General features: G+C 42.8%; 2 protein-coding genes across 2 annotated transcripts; both read right to left on the bottom strand.

Annotated features, from left to right (window-relative positions):
• Nucleotides 1-1,052: 1,052 nt before the first annotated feature.
• On the bottom strand, nucleotides 1,053-10,597 carry cept1b (choline/ethanolamine phosphotransferase 1b). The gene is made up of 10 exons (XM_086084874.1): nucleotides 10,384-10,597; nucleotides 9,377-9,607; nucleotides 7,895-8,069; nucleotides 7,663-7,810; nucleotides 6,612-6,753; nucleotides 5,748-5,832; nucleotides 5,079-5,210; nucleotides 3,316-3,474; nucleotides 2,975-3,100; nucleotides 1,053-2,063 (listed from the first exon to the last, which is right to left on the bottom strand). The coding sequence occupies exons 2-10, from the start codon at nucleotides 9,565-9,567 to the stop codon at nucleotides 1,956-1,958; spliced, it is 1,266 nt and encodes a 421-aa protein (XP_085941000.1). The 5' UTR covers nucleotides 9,568-9,607; nucleotides 10,384-10,597; the 3' UTR covers nucleotides 1,053-1,955.
• Nucleotides 10,598-11,274: 677 nt separating this feature from the next.
• Nucleotides 11,275-14,885, bottom strand: pth4 (parathyroid hormone 4). Its single transcript, XM_086085240.1, has 3 exons — nucleotides 14,410-14,885; nucleotides 12,795-12,886; nucleotides 11,275-12,450 (listed from the first exon to the last, which is right to left on the bottom strand). The coding sequence occupies exons 2-3, from the start codon at nucleotides 12,881-12,883 to the stop codon at nucleotides 12,192-12,194; spliced, it is 348 nt and encodes a 115-aa protein (XP_085941366.1). The 5' UTR covers nucleotides 12,884-12,886; nucleotides 14,410-14,885; the 3' UTR covers nucleotides 11,275-12,191.
• Nucleotides 14,886-16,004: the final 1,119 nt, after the last annotated feature.

Genomic DNA, 16,004 nt, shown 5'->3' with positions numbered 1-16,004 from the left:
GTTTCTTATTTCCAGGCTCAAATGAAAAGCGTCATCGATCCCATCGTGGGACTTGCCCACATGACGGGAAAAGCGCGCCAGACTTAATCAAGAGCATGTTTTGCTTTTGGAAGTCAATCATGTCACACACTCGGAACAATGTCACGTGTCGCAAAGCACTTGAAATTTTCCACTCAACAAGCACGTTGTTGACATGCCAGGCCTGTGGGTGGCGCTGTAACAATGCCATGTTTTGGACTTAAAGGGGAAGTCAACCCCCAATTTTTGGGGGGGACAACAATATGTTCTATGCAGCCTCACTAGTCCAAATATGTTATTCTGTTTAATATTGCGTTAGTGGAATATGAGTTATGAAGCAAAATCCAGCAGTTTTTATCCATCTCAAGAGGCGGCCATTTTGCCACTTGCTGTCGACTGAAGATGACATCACTGTTGCTCAGGGCTCAGGCAACGACCAATCACAGCTCACCTGTTTTCTGAAGCCGCCCCTGAGATGGATAAAAACGGCTGGATTTTGATGCATAACTCATATTCCTCAAATGTAATATTAATCAGAACGTCATGTTTAGAACATATTATTGTCAAGAAATGTTAAAGGTTGACTTCCACTTTAAAGGAATCATGTCAACAGCTCAGCATGTCATTGACACGCCAGGCCTGTGGGAGGCGCTGTAACAATATCACAATATTCCTTTGGGACCTTTAAATGAAGCATGAACTGAAAAAAGTTTGACGACCTGAAAATGTTCAACGGCAGATTAGACGCTTCCATAACCCACCACTGAACTAGCAGCAGAAGATTAAAAAACTTTTTTTTTTTTTTAAGTCTCCCGGGCCGGATGGTTTCCCTGCCTAAAAGTCTTTGCTGACCAACTGGCTCCAATCTTCCCACAGATCTTCAACAGATCCTTGGAGCTGTGTGAGGTCCCATCCTGCCAACTCGTGTAGCTCAAACCAGCCAAGACAAATTCCTTGCGTCTTTCTACATACTTGCCAATAAAGAAGATTCTGATTCTGATCATGACAATTTATTCCATAAGTCGTTACAATGACATTCTTTTTTTAGAATATAAAATTGAATTATTTTAAATGTAATTTGTATTTAATGAATTACATTTTTATGTATTTAATGGGACTTGTATTTGAAAGAAATTCAAATGAGGCTTTTTTAAAATTATTATTTTATGGCATTTTTAATGATCAAATAACAGTTATATTTCATGGAATTTTTAATGAATGGAATTGGTATCTGTTTTGTGCTATTTTTAATTCAATGTCAAATACATAAAAATGTCACTCAGTAAATAAAAAATGCCATTATATAAATGAGAAAAAAATAAGGTCATAAAGTATATCAAATAAGTCATTAATTAGATTATACTGTATTCAGCATTTGAGTTAGTTTGGCATTTTCATTCATTCATATTTAGAGATCTATTTCATAGGCCTTATATTTATTTAATTTTGGCACAAAACAAAAACTCCATACACACATCTTGACAATAAATAAAAATAACCCAGTTTAACCCCCAAAAGTGTACACCTCATAAGTGGTTATTGCAACGTTGAACATGAATTATCAACAAACTGTTGTGCGTCAAAAGAAAAAAAAGTTGCTGAAGCAAGCGAATCATAAGCGATGTATTTACAGTACAATAGCAAAAAAAAAAAGAACTAAAAAAGACGTTAAACTACTTTTTCTTTCTTTTTTTCCCTGTGTGTGTGTGTGTGTGTGTGTGCGTGTGCGTGTGATGGTAGCACCTGAAGTCTTCACACAAACACTGACAGGAAGTAACGCTCCAGTATGATCACATGACTGCTCCTGACATTCGCTCGGCTCAAGCTGCAACTTTTTTTTACACGGCAAGTAACAAGATGGACGGATGGAGGATGGTGGGGAACGTCCGTCCGTGCGTCCGTCCGTGTGTGCGTGCGCGCGCGGCACGAGTTCCCCGTCAGTGCAGCGAGCAAGGCTTGATCTTGAAGACGAAGATGTGAAGGTGGCTGGCGATCTGGTTGCACACGCTCACGCAGTAACGCAACAAGTCCAACAACGACAGCGCCTGCAAAAACAACACTGCACCTCAGTCAACCTCACAAGACGCGTTTTGCGAACATGCGCCATTCATCTCTTCAAAAAGAAACGTTTTCTGAGAAATGTGCTTTTTTGTTTTTAAATCTCAGAGCAATCCAATGCCATCCATGCAATCATGGATGGAGTTTTTTTTCCTCAAAATGTTTTTCTCCAAAATGATTTTTTTTTAATGATAAATGTTTCTTGGAAAAGTTAAATTTGTCTCTGAAATATACAATGTTTTTCACACACAAAAAAATAAAAATATATATTTCTCTTTTTCTCAGAAATATTAATTTCTGTAAATGTGAATCATTACTTTTTGCCTGAGAAACTTGTGATTTTTTTTTCTTCAGAAGTAACCCCCCACTTTTAATCTTCTAGGAAATATCTCATTTGTCTTGTCCAAGGTTTTTCTAAAAAAATAATGATTGTTTTTCTGCGAGACTAAAACTTTCTCAATTTCCAATTCTTTCATTGATACGTACGAATATTTTTTAAAAAATAAACATCTTCTGCCAAAAATGTGTTTCCCCCCTAATAATGCACATATTTTTTCTTGAAATGAATGTCTCCAGAAAAGTACGATTTTCTTTTTTCTCAAAAATATACAACCTGTTCTTGAAAATGTATAGATTTTTTCTTTCTAAAAACAAATAAATAAATAGATACATTTTTCTTTCAAATATTTGATTTTGTGTCTCAAGAGGTTATTCCCCCCCCCCCCCCCCCCTGGACTGTTTGTTGAAAACGTATGATGCTTTTAACTTGAAAGTACACAACTTAAATCTCATGATATGACTTTTTTTCTCTCTCCAAAAATATAGAACTTGAAAACGTAGAGAATTGTTTTCTGCTTTTGAGTGAGAAATGACTTGAGTGTGCACAAACTGCACTCACCAGTGCGATCCACAGCACAAGGTACTCGTCAACAAAACTATTGAAATACTGATTGAGGAAGAGGAGTCCCGGTCCCAGGAAGGCTAAGTCGTGCAGGTGCATCTCGCTTTTTGTCATGTGTGCGACCTGAGGACACAACAACACATCAGCATCATCATACGACCTTTCAATTTAGCATCTCCGTTTTCACACTGAGGCTCGCGCGCGGCGGCACCTCCCTCTCGTCTTTGTGGTCTGCACGTGCTCAGCGCAGACGAGGCACTCGAGATGAGATGGAAATAAAAAAGGAGAAGGAAAAAAAAAAAAATAAAAAAAAAAGAACAGCGGTCTGTTTGACTTACGACTAATTTATTGGTGATTTTGGCGGAGACGAAGCCAAAGGCCAGGATGTAAAGACACGGGTGTTTCTCAAAGAGCTGGACGGCAGACTTCTTGTAAATCATCACGGCCAGAACGATGACGGAGCCGATGTGCAGCACTGGAGACAGCACGCTGGTTCCCTGACAACACGCAAACACAAACACAGTGCGAACATACGTCACGCCAAAGTTACTGCATGTATACATTCCTTCAGCAGGCACACGCGGCGGGACATTTGGGAAAGGTCTGACCATGCAAAGTTGTCCATCTGCATTGGTTCAAATTTGGGAGCAATCAGGCAACATTTTTTTTGGGGGGGAAGGACCCCAGACATGGTCTGATTGACTCTTAAATGACTGGTTTGAATCAAAATGGCCGACTTCCTGTGTCTTTTCAGACTTGGCCTCTCGAGACTTTTTTTTTGGTCCGCATGATCATGATAAGACGTGCCTACCAAATTTCATGTTGCTACATCCCATCTCTTTGAACACTGTGAAAATGACTCAAAAAGGCTGCTTCTAATCAAAATGGCCGACTTCCTGTGTCTTTTCAGACTTGGCTTCTTGAGACTTTTTTTTTTGGTCCGCATGATCATGATAAGACGTGCCTACCAAATTTCATGTTGCTACATCCCATCTCTTTGAACACTGTGAAAATGACTCAAAAAGGCTGCTTCTAATCAAAATGGCCGACTTCCTGTGTCTTTTCAGACTTGGCTTCTCGAGACTTTTTTTTTTGGTCCGCATGATCATGATAAGACGTGCCTACCAAATTTCATGTTGCTACATCCCCTCTCTTTGAACACTGTGAAAATGACTCAAAAAGGCTGCTTCTAATCAAAATGGCCGACTTCCTGTGTCTTTTCAGACTTGGCTTCTCGAGACTTTTTTTTTTGGTCCGCATGATCATGATAAGACGTGCCTACCAAATTTCATGTTGCTACATCCCATCTCTTTGAACACTGTGAAAATGACTCTAAAAGGCTGCTTCTAATCAAAATGGCCGACTTCCTGTGTCTTTTCAGACTTGGCCTCTCGAGACTTTTTTTTTTGGTCCGCATGATCATGATAAGACGTGCCTACCAAATTTCATGTTGCTACATCCCATCTCTTTGAACACTGTGAAAATGACTCAAAAAGGCTGCTTCTAATCAAAATGGCCGACTTCCTGTGTCTTTTCAGACTTGGCTTCTCGAGACTTTTTTTTTTGGTCCGCATGATCATGATAAGACGTGCCTACCAAATTTCATGTTGCTACATCCCCTCTCTTTGAACACTGTGAAAATGACTCAAAAAGGCTGCTTCTAATCAAAATGGCCGACTTCCTGTGTCTTTTCAGACTTGGCTTCTCGAGACTTTTTTTTTTGGTCCGCATGATCATGATAAGACGTGCCTACCAAATTTCATGTTGCTACATCCCATCTCTTTGAACACTGTGAAAATGACTCTAAAAGGCTGCTTCTAATCAAAATGGCCGACTTCCTGTGTCTTTTCAGACTTGGCCTCTCGAGACTTTTTTTTTTGGTCCGCATGATCATGATAAGACGTGCCTACCAAATTTCATGTTGCTACATCCCCTCTCTTTGAACACTGTGAAAATGACTCAAAAAGGCTGCTTCTAATCAAAATGGCCGACTTGCTGGTTCCTTTCAGGCACGGCTTGTTGAGACTTTTCTGAGTGTCCGCTCTTGACGGACACATTTGCCGTCACTAAATGACAGTGACCTCTGGGACGGAAAACGTACAGCAATGGTGGAGCCATTCTTCCCGACGCCTCCAGTGAAGATGACCCGGAAGTAGTTGGTGCAAGAGAAAATTGCTCCGAGAAAGGTGAAAACAGCAGGGACCATTTTCACCTGGATGTTAACAACTGGAATCTGCAGGAGGAGGACACGGAAGCAGATTTCATTTTTAAAGACTAAGTACGACATGCAAATTCTCAGTTGCTGCTCTGCAAGTTATAATGAAGACGCGTCTGTTTTTGTTGGTTTTACTCGACTGTGAAAAATATTAAAGTTGTCATGCTGAGGGTCTGGTGGCGTGTGGGGGTGTTTGAAAAGAGATTGGAAAGCTGTGGTGATGAAAAAAAAAAAAAATCACCCTCAAAAAAGTATTATTTCATTAAAAAAAATAAGTATTTCTTGAAAATGTTACTTTTTTCTTGAAAATGTCAATGTTTTTCCTCAACTTGATTTTTTTTTTTTAATACACTTTTTCTCGAAAATGTTTGAAAAAAAATCTAAAAAAAAATTCTCCTTTGATATGTTAAACAAACAACTATTGGATTAAAAAAAAATGTTTTTATTGTAGGACAATATTAAACCAACAAAATCAATCACATTTGATTTGATATGCAAGTAATCGTATTTGATTATTTCCCTACTGATGACGCTGACGTGTTTTGTGTGCCTTACCAGCGACTGCCAGAAGGCGGAGCCCCCCAGGGCGGCCAGCAGGTACATGCTTATGATGAAGAGCTGCACTTCGGTCACGTCGATGCTGAGGGACGAGACGTCGGCGTTAGCAATAAGCCCGATTGTCGGGTGCGTCTGAAAGACGAAACTGATCCTCAGAAGTCAATAAAAGACGAGCGAGTGATTATGATTAATCTGCAATGTGGGTTTGTGGTGTTTTAGGAGTCTTTTTCTTTCACCCAAATCTTCTTGGGAAATGTTTGGGGGGTGACGATCAACGTTAAGCGGGATGCACATCGGGACGGATTTCAGCATTTCATTCCCTCTTTTCAGCAAAAGGCAGATGATCGCGGGTGATTATCAAGTGGTGTGGTGCATGTCCAGAGTGGTTTTTCCTTCCTGAGCATCTTGGAAAACCGTCACAGTATGAGCATTGGCCCGAGTAATTACAACATTCTTCTGCTCTCTGGAAAAGCGCGATTATCGGGTATCTCCGAAAAGATCATCCTGAGCGTTTATCCTGTGGGGCGTTGCGTGTTACAGGAAATTGGTCACGAAAACGATAGTGGACGTTAACACCTACAAACAATCGATCTTGAATTTGAGCATTACGATCAAACTCAACAAAGACAAAATGGTCGGGCCTGACGATGGTAAATGTTAAACCCCATAAGCACACTTGCCAATTCTTTTTTTGTCATGAGAACTCGCTCCCGTTTTGAAAATGGATTGACACGCTCGCTACGCGTGGACCGACGTGTTGGGCCGGCTAGAACCTCAGCAAACATTCTGCAACTATTCACGCGGACCACGTCTTGTCGTGCATGTCGATGTGGAGGACGCAAAGTTTTGTTTCCTACTGACATGCCGAATCGCAGCGTTCCCGACACGTAGGTCTGCCAGTGGGCGCAGTAGAACATGAACATGCCGGCGAAGCAGCAGAAGAACATCCAGTCGGGGTTGGTGCCCAACTGCACGGCGATGCTGGTTCCCAACACCACAAACACTACAAAAGGCAAAACCAGACAACTTCACACACGGACCATCGGGTATGTTTTTCAACAGTGTACACGTGCGTGCGTGACATTGACACTTTGCAACGGAAGTTCTCAAACGGGGCACTCGTTACAGAAATCGGACATCCCGACATGAACAAAGCCATTCCCGTCTTAATCTATCATTTTTCTACTTGTTAGCATAAAGGCCTGAATAAAATGTGATCAAATAAAGCCGTATATTTTCAAAATTCATTTGTATGTATGCAAGCATGACTTCCTGACGTTCCTACCAACGAGTACTATCGTTAAACTTGACTTTATTATATTACGACTATCTTGGCAAAATACAACTTTATTCTCATGAGATTCTTTTTTTACCTCCACAAAACAATATTGTTAAAATGTTCTTGAAAGTAGGCAACATTTTAATTAAATATTAAATAAGACATTTTACACAAGGTATTGTTGCTAAGAGAAATGAAAAATAATAAAACAAGTAGCAAACTGCCCACCTGGTGTGCATACCTTAACCTGAAGGGGGCAGCAGTGTGACACAGGTAAATTTGATCAATAACGCCAAGTAGACGAATATCAGCAAACAAAATCAAATCCGTTGCAATTATTGAGATGATCACGTCAAGCCACGAATGGATTTCCATCATAACGATGCTCATTTCCATTAGCCTGTCTTTGGCCTTTCCCCTTAGCATCAAGATAGCAGATTTATGCTACGCTACTTTCAGAATAGTGAGACGATTCGACAAATGAGGATTTGATTGAAAAAGTTTACCGAAAAATCAAAGGAAATTACGCATAAACAAATCTTGGCTTCGACTCGGAACTCGACGCCATCCGCGATTGCCAACCTTTGACCAGCTCACGTGTTTTTCAACAGGCTTGCGAATTAAGCGGCTCACCGGTGGAGAGCGAGTCGCAGCCGTGGTCGAAGAGCTCCCCCAGAGGCGAGCTGCTGTTAGTGCGCCTGGCCTGCTTCCCGTCGATGGCGTCAAGCGACTGGTACACAAAGAGGCCCGCGGCGCACATCAGGTACGCCCACAGCGGAGCCTGCCGAGCGCACCGTCAACTTTGACATTTTGTCATGCTCTTCATAATACACAAAGTCTACACACCCCCACTGGGGTTGCTGACCTGCTCGGTGGCGGTGGGGCAGTAGTAGACCAGCACCAGGGTGGTGAAGATGTTGGTGGCCAGGCCGATGACGGTGATGAGGTTGGGTGCGATCCAGGCGGGGACGAGGGCCACCAGCCACTCCCAGTAGCGCTGCATCAGAGGCTCCAGCAGGGAACAGCCGGCACTGCTGTACCTGCACATGACCACGGCGGCCATTTAGCTCCTGTAAACTTGTCCGGCAGCCCGTCTAGGCGGTAAACGAGCTGGGCCTGTGACTACATCAAACAATCTCATTGATTCCTGTGAAAGCCCAGTTGAGTAAATACAGTGCGACCGTCAATATTCCGAATGAGGAAATGTCAAATATGATCTACTTTGGGCCTGAACCGACAGCACCCTCGACTGGTTGTAGTCTTTATGCAGTCTCGCAACACCACAAAATATCATAAAAGATACACCTGCACCAAATTACAGGGTCGTGTTTAAGCAGCAAACTAATTGGGCCTGAAAAACTGCCCTCGGCAGGTGGTAACTCAGTATTTAAGTCCATTATGCCTCTGATACATCAAGACCTGAAATCACAATTTAATTGACCGATGGCAAAAAAAAAAAGATCTTCCAGTTTTAATTAGTAGTTTTACTCCATTTCAGTTGGTACAGCAGCCCGTTTAGGTAGCAACATTCTTCAGCCTCCAACTTTGTGACACAACCGCATTGACACCAACACTCACATGATCAGATCAAAGCCTGTTTAGGCCGCAAACTAGTTGGGCCTGAGCCAACAGCAGATTCAGATGGTTGTAAGCAAGTACATAAGTCGAATGTGTCGGGATGGGAATTGATAAGATTTTTACGATTCAGTTTTCGATTCTGCTCAATGATTCCATTTTTTTATCGTATAGATTTACTTTATATATTTAAACATAGATTAGCATCCACTTTTTTATATCTTAGTTGTTTAGAAGTTTTAAGAGGTCCACATTCTAGGACTCCTCAATGGGGTTCCAAGAGAAAAAAGAAAAGAAAGAAAAAAAGATTTGAAAATAAACTAAAAAATAAATAAATAATCTTCTGTAGAAATTGACAAAATATACAATCTATATTGTTTTGTGACAATATTGTCCAACTCCAGTAACATTTCAACACTCTTATGAACTGAGCACTGAAAAACTCCTCCCTGCCTCAGTCAAAGCAGACGCAGCCAGTCGACTGCTGTGCGACTCTCGCGAGTCAGAATGTGTGGAAGTAGCGAGTGTTGCTTTTAAGTCATGGTTCGTTCTGTACGTCTTTGCACGTTTTGCAACCTTGAATGAACCCTGATGAAAAAAAACAACACTCGCGGGCGTTTACCTTCGCAAGCCGGCGAAGAACCGGTTTTCAATTCCCATCCCTAGTCAAGACCCAGCAAAGTCGCAATGTAATTGTCCAATATGAAACCTTTTCTTCCGGTTTCAATTCGTACAGCAGCCCGTTGAGGCAGCAAAACTACAGTAGTTGTACCTGTGTTCCTCCAGCCTTTTGAGCTGATGCCTGGAGAGGGGGGGCGAGGGCAGCTCGATAAACCTGCGCAGCACACCGGGCGCCAGCCAGCAGCTCGCCTCCACGCCGGCGCCCGGGCCGGCCTCCCGGTCCCGGACGAGCGCCCGGCGGGAGCGCAGGCCCCCCCCATGCTGCTGCCCCGTCGCACTCATGGAGCCCCGACTGGCCCGCTGCTCCCAAGTTGGACACCACCTAGTCGCAGGTCAAAAAACATTGGGTTACGTTTCAGCCTTGTTCCAAAAGTGGGGGGGGGGGGTGCTTCTAAAACTAGGGACCGGCTCATATGAATTTTTGGAAACTGATGTTGATTCTGATATTTCGCTAAATAAAATTAGAATAAATAATTATTCAACTGATTTTGAATTTAATGAATACACAATGATTAGAATAACTTCATTTTGCTGTAATTTACATGTTCATCTTTATAGGCATTAAAAATATCAACTAAGTAGTAGTGGTGGGAGGCATATGAAATAATAATAAATTCGAAGATATTGTTGCTTGAAACAAACATGTGTACTAGCTCCAAAAGGTGAATACAACCTCAACGTAACATCACAAACAGGGTGGGTGACGGTGATTTGAATAATTTATTCCAAAATATATCCACGCTAATACGCCAAAAGGTCATCAACGATGCTTGCAGCCTGTCAACAAACACCTGCAGAGCTAGCGACTAGCTTAGCTGCTCATGATTAGCATTAGCATTAGCATTAGCTCGGCGAGCCGCCACCTTCCATGCCCGCGCGGCCAACTTGTTCACTCCGGTTCGGAACCACACCCTCGCGGTTGCGTCGTGGTCGTTTAACCGCGCAGAACGCAGCCCGAAACGCCGCCGCGAGTGTCACGTTAGCGGGAGAAGAAAACCGTTAGAGGCGAGCAGAGAGTCGGCTCCTCCCGGTGGGCGGGCGCCGCGCCGGAGGTAGCCTCGCATGCTAACGAACCACAAGCCGGATTGACGCGCGGACCTGAGCCGAGAGCCGCGGAAGGTCCGACGGGAGACCGAAGGCTCTTCACGCCGACACACAGGGACTCCCGGCGGCGGTCGCTGGAGCGGAGCTTCCCCCTCGTCCGGCGTTTCGGAACCGAGGCGGTGAATTTGTCAGCGTGCGGCGATGAGGAGAAACGAAATCAACAAGACCGGCACTGCTTCAGTGTCACCGTGATTGACACCGCGCGAGAGTTGCCTTGATCCCGTTGGGAGTCTCGCGTTATTTGCTAAGGCTAGAAAGAATTGCACCTGAATTGAGACTACAGGGCACCAGTGACGTCATACGCTGTGCCTTTAAACTGTCATTGCTCTAAAAATAAGACGACTGGGTCCAAACCAGTCAACTCTTAATTGTAACCCCTTCAAAGCTGTAATTACCTCATCGGTAGGTCAATCAATATTGGTATCGTGTGCGTCTCCAAAGCGTTTCAATTTCTGCAGTCACAACATTATAAAGCACAGGAGTTTTTGGGTCAGTTATTTTTCAGTTTTTCAAAGGAAAATGTGACTAGAGCTTTATAGGATTTCAATTATTATTCTGTTCATGTATTTTTTTCTATTTTGATAAAAAAAAAAAGGCAAATTAAAATTCAGTTGAATCGTTTTATGATAATTATGTTCATTATTCTATTTAGATGTGTTTTAAATTTAGACAAAAAAGACTTAAGTCCCAAGGATAATTACTCAGTTTTTTTTTTGTTAATTTAAAATAAAAAGGAAATTATTCAAACAATTTACTTCCAAGATTTTCATTTTAATTCTGTTCAATTAATAATAATAAAAAGAATGAATATCCAGGATTTGCATGATTATTCCATTAATTCTCAAAAAGGTGTTTTTGGTGTCTTTTTTTTATTTGAATGAAGCACTTTTAGTATCTCACAAAATTGTCAACACTTCCAGGACCTTCAAGGTGGCGACCATCTTTGTCAGCATTGTCACGTGATCTTTTTCTAAAATAAGACAATTGGACAAAAGAGGTGCCTCTGGCGCTGAAGCCAATTGGACACCGTCGTCAAAGCGTGAAATCGCAACTGCGAGCTTCTATCATGAGATGCACACGTAAAATAAAAAAATATACGGTATATATCCTATATATAATTCTCCAACATATATTTTTTCCTGGTGAAATGAACATGATCATAGATGACAGTTGATGACAGAAGATGGTCAGAGGTTACAGCATTCACATGCAGCCAAAACGTGACCAAAATTGCAAACAGACATTTAAATACACTATACTTTTACTTGAGCACCACTTTCACATACTTTAGACAAAACTGTCTTCAATTAATATAGACAATCACATAGTTCATTGACGGAACAATTGATTGTAAAATAAATAGATGAAACTTTTCCATGCATTGATTCAGATTCAGTTACTGGTAACTCATCAGAAAATAAGCCCATGTCTTTTTTATTTTTCTTCCTCTCTTTTGATTCAACACAAAGACAATCCGTCTGCTCTCATGAAGGGCTTCAGAAATTGGGAGAATAAATCACAAAATCAGAGGATTCGATAGTCAATTAACTGTTGCACTTGCAATGTTGGCAGGAGTGCTGAGCTGCATTTAACATGAATGCTTAAAAGGGTGTGCACACTTGTGCAACTGCATTCAGTCCCTCAAAAAGATTTCATTTTGATGTACATGGGAAAAGTTTTGAAAAGATTTTTGACATCACAAAAACCTGGCGTTTTCGCCCAGGGGTGTGTAGACTTTCGATATCCGCTGTCCTGATGTCATGGGATGCCCCAAAGGTCACGTTTTGACGGCGCAAACGACTTTAGGCTTCTGGCTGAACCCGCCGTGTCCCGTACGGATCGTTGAAGAAGTTTCCGAGGAGGTTGCGCACCAGAGCGGCCACGTCGGCGTTGGCCTGAGGGCCCTCTCGGGGGCCCGGCGCAGCGGCGGCGGGCGCCAGCGAGCGGGTCTGGGCGGTGTGCAGCCCCTCCATGGCCCCCGACAGCCAGATGAGCCGCCTGAGGCTCTGGATGTTGCGGCCGCGGTCGTGCATCAGCTGGTGCTCGGCGACCGCTCGGCGGCTGCACGAGCGACAAAACACAAACAGATGAGCTGCATATAATCGCAATATTTCTTCTTCTTCTTGTTGGTTGGTTGAGAGCCGACCCCCATTTGTCATGGACAATGCTTATGGGCAACAACGAGGCACTCTAAAGAAGCCACAGCAGTGCAGAGTCCGATCCAAATTCTGGCTGTCACGCCCTCACTTTTTTTTTTTCTCCGCACACTCATGGCAAGACAACAAGGCGCTCTAAGCGACTACGCCAGCTGGTTATCGGACGAGAAGATCGATTTTCAGGATGTTGGCGTTGCGAGCCAGTGAACGGAAAGTCGCAATTGCGCAGCTCGCGTGTGTTGGCGTCACCTTTGGTTCTGCTCGCAGAGTCCGGTTGGGAAGACCACCAGGAGCATGAAGACCACCAGCCGCCGGACGGGTACGTGACACAGCTGCATCTTCTGACGGCAAAAGACAAAACGGAGCCACTTTGTTGAATCGTACATTTAATGACAAAAAATGCAAAAAATAAAAAACGTTTTTCCTGTTATTTCTCGTTTGTTAATATTACTTTAGGTTAAACAAAAAAGAATAAAATAAGAAATGCCAGATCCACCACACCAGCAACTATCGAAACTCAGACGCAATCTGTTTCCTGCTCAGGTCATTGAATCGGTGGAGGCTGGTTGTTGTCTGCGGATCTCACGCGGCTTCGTCTGTCCTTCCTTCCTTTTCTCGGTCTCTCCTTCGGTCTCTTGAGACCTCCCTGATTTTATGTTTTTTGGATTTGTTGGGGTCTGGATGTTTCTTGGGCTGGGGAGGAGTTCTGGTGGGGGGTGTCTGGTCGGTGCTGGATTTCACCTTCCTTGGTTTTCTTTGGTCCCCTCGGGTCTCCTGGTGTTCGGTTTAGGTGAACGCTATGAGATTTTTTCTAATAGGTTTTTGGTGAGCTAACAAATACACGCACGCACACACGCACGCACGCACATACACATACTCACCCACACACAAAAAAAAATAAAAAAAATAAATAAAAAAAATAAAAATAAATAAAGAGCAATGATGATGACATTTCCGAATGAACAATACTGAGCTCTTTAAAAAAAAAAAAAAAAAAATGAAAGACGTTTTTTTATGTTTGATTCAAAAGGAAATCGAATAATTTGGTAAAAGATAAATGCAATTATTTCTGACTTGCTGCAGAGGCAAACACAAATAAAAAAAAAACATTCAAAAGCTCAATACTTTTTTAACATCTAAATAGTTTTTTTTACATGATTTTGAAATTCTATTTAGACCCAAGATAGGTAAGAAGTAAAAAATGTGAAAAAGTGCAACGCTTTTTTTTTTTTACATTTTCTGAATCATCAAAAAAAATAATTAAAACCTAAGAGACAAAAAAATATTAAAGTTTAAATAATTTGCAATTCTATATTTTATCTTTACAATTCAACAAAATTAAAAACGACAATGTTTTATTTCACTTCATGTCAGAATCATAAACATTTAAATTTCTTTATACAATAATGTGGAATCCAACAAAACCAAAATCAATGATTGCATTTGCTCTTTTTCTCCTCACAGAATCATAAAATGTGACAAACGGAAAAAAAAAATTTAAAAAAAAATTGCCCAAAGGAAATATTAGAAAACATAACGTTGACAGTCTAAAATAAAGACTGCTTGTTTTTTTTGATTTTTTTTTTACTTTTGAACTGTTTTTAAAGTTACTTTAAATTCTTGAGCATTTTCTTTCTTGCCAAATCTAAAGTGTTCTTTGCTGTCATATTTTATTTTCTCCAATTGAGTTGACGCAAAAATGGTCAAATCAAAAGGTGACCTGTCGAATATTCTGAATTTGAATTTCCCTGATTTCCAATGACCATGACAAAATACAATTAATAAATAAAGTTTCTTGTCAAACTCCAAATATCCTATTATTATATTTTTTTAAAGTGCCATGCAGTAGTGAAATTGTACTCACGTGACAGAGCTGCTCCTCTCCTCGGACTAAAAACTGACAAATCTCGACCTCCAGACCTTTTATAAAGCAGCCCCAACACGCACGCGCACGCGCGCGCGCGCTTCTTTGAACAGGAGGACGAGGTTTGCCTCGCTGTGTCTATTGTGCGCGTTTTAATCCACGGAGGATGGCGGGATGTGACTAATTCCTGGACACGCATTTGAGCGGGTGATGAAAGCGGGACATGTTTGTCGCCCGGAGATGCCGGCAGCTAATGAAGCCAATCGCCGTGACGACGGGGCCCCCGGCTCGGTTGGGTTTCCCTCCTGCCGGAATGTTGGGGCCCGGCCGGGACCGCGAGCCATCTTGGGCCCGCGTGCCATTTTGGGCCGCCATTTTGGGCCGAGGGGGCAGGAAGTGCTCAAGGAAGGCAGAAGAGGGAGCGAACAAACAAGCCGTCGTTCACAAAAAGGCTCGTCGACGTCGATGGCGTGCGGAGGCGGACGCGCTTAACGCGATCGGGGCGACTCGACGTGGCCCGCGATCGCAGGGACGCGCGTTTGACTCCCACCGCTGACGTGGCGGGAAGGGAACAATGGGCGCGGTGGGGGGGGGGGGGGGGGGCGACGGCGACGGCGACACGCTTCAGTGTCGACAGACAGCCATCTTCCATCCATCTTTCATCCATCCATTCATCTGTCAACCCGTCATCGATACCCTTCCATCCATTCACCGTTCACGCTTCCAACTCCATCAGTCATCCATTCATCGACTGTATCTGTTAATCCTCTCACCCATCCATCGGTCGATCCATTCATGCCATCTTCCCATCCAATGTGGTTTGTTCATCCATCTTTCCACCCATCCATCGACCTGTCAGTTCTTTCATTCATCCATCCATCCATCCATCAATGAATCAGCCATTCATCTATCTGTCCATCTGTCTGTTTATCCATCCATGAGTTCATTCATCTCACCATCATGACCAACTATTCATCCATCCTTTCGTCATCCATCCATCCATTAGTGCACAAGCTATCAGTTGATTAGCAAACGCTCACATCTCTCCCAAAACAGCTTTCCCACGTGTCAAAATCAAATTCCTAAGTCCTACAAGTAGTCAGTGCGTCGTCGTCGTCGTCGTCCCTTTGGCATTCTGTGAGCACTGCAAGTCAAAATCATTCCATGTTTTGTCACAAACAGCACAGGTGCCGCTATACAAAATACAATTAGATATAAAACAGAGGGCGTGTCTCTCATGACATTCCCGACATAGTTGTTTTCAATAGGTGTTGGCTTAGTGATCTTACGCCATCTAGTGGTGATTATCAATAGGAACCAATGTCAGCAAAAAAAAGGTTCCACCCGACACCAAATAACAGGCGCCTTCGCCGACGCGCACGCAGATGGACAGACAACTTCATGAGCGCTGCGCAGCCGTAATGGAAGGAAAATAATCAACTATTGACTAAAAGCAAGAAAGAAGGAGACAAGCAAGTCGAAGAAGCACATTAAGCCCACCAGTTCTCACTGTAGGCCAAATAGCTGCCTGCGGCCACCAGGGGGCCCCCGAGTTCTATGTGTAGTCTTACCTGAGGACAATAAAAACGTCCCTG

This window comes from Leptonotus elevatus, chromosome 9 (genome assembly GCF_054856555.1).
Source record: "Leptonotus elevatus isolate MCC_2025b chromosome 9, RoL_Lele_1.0, whole genome shotgun sequence".
Lineage (NCBI taxonomy): Eukaryota > Metazoa > Chordata > Actinopteri > Syngnathiformes > Syngnathidae > Leptonotus > Leptonotus elevatus.
Note: the sequence above shows the minus strand (reverse complement) of the source record. Positions and strands in the feature narration are given on the sequence as shown.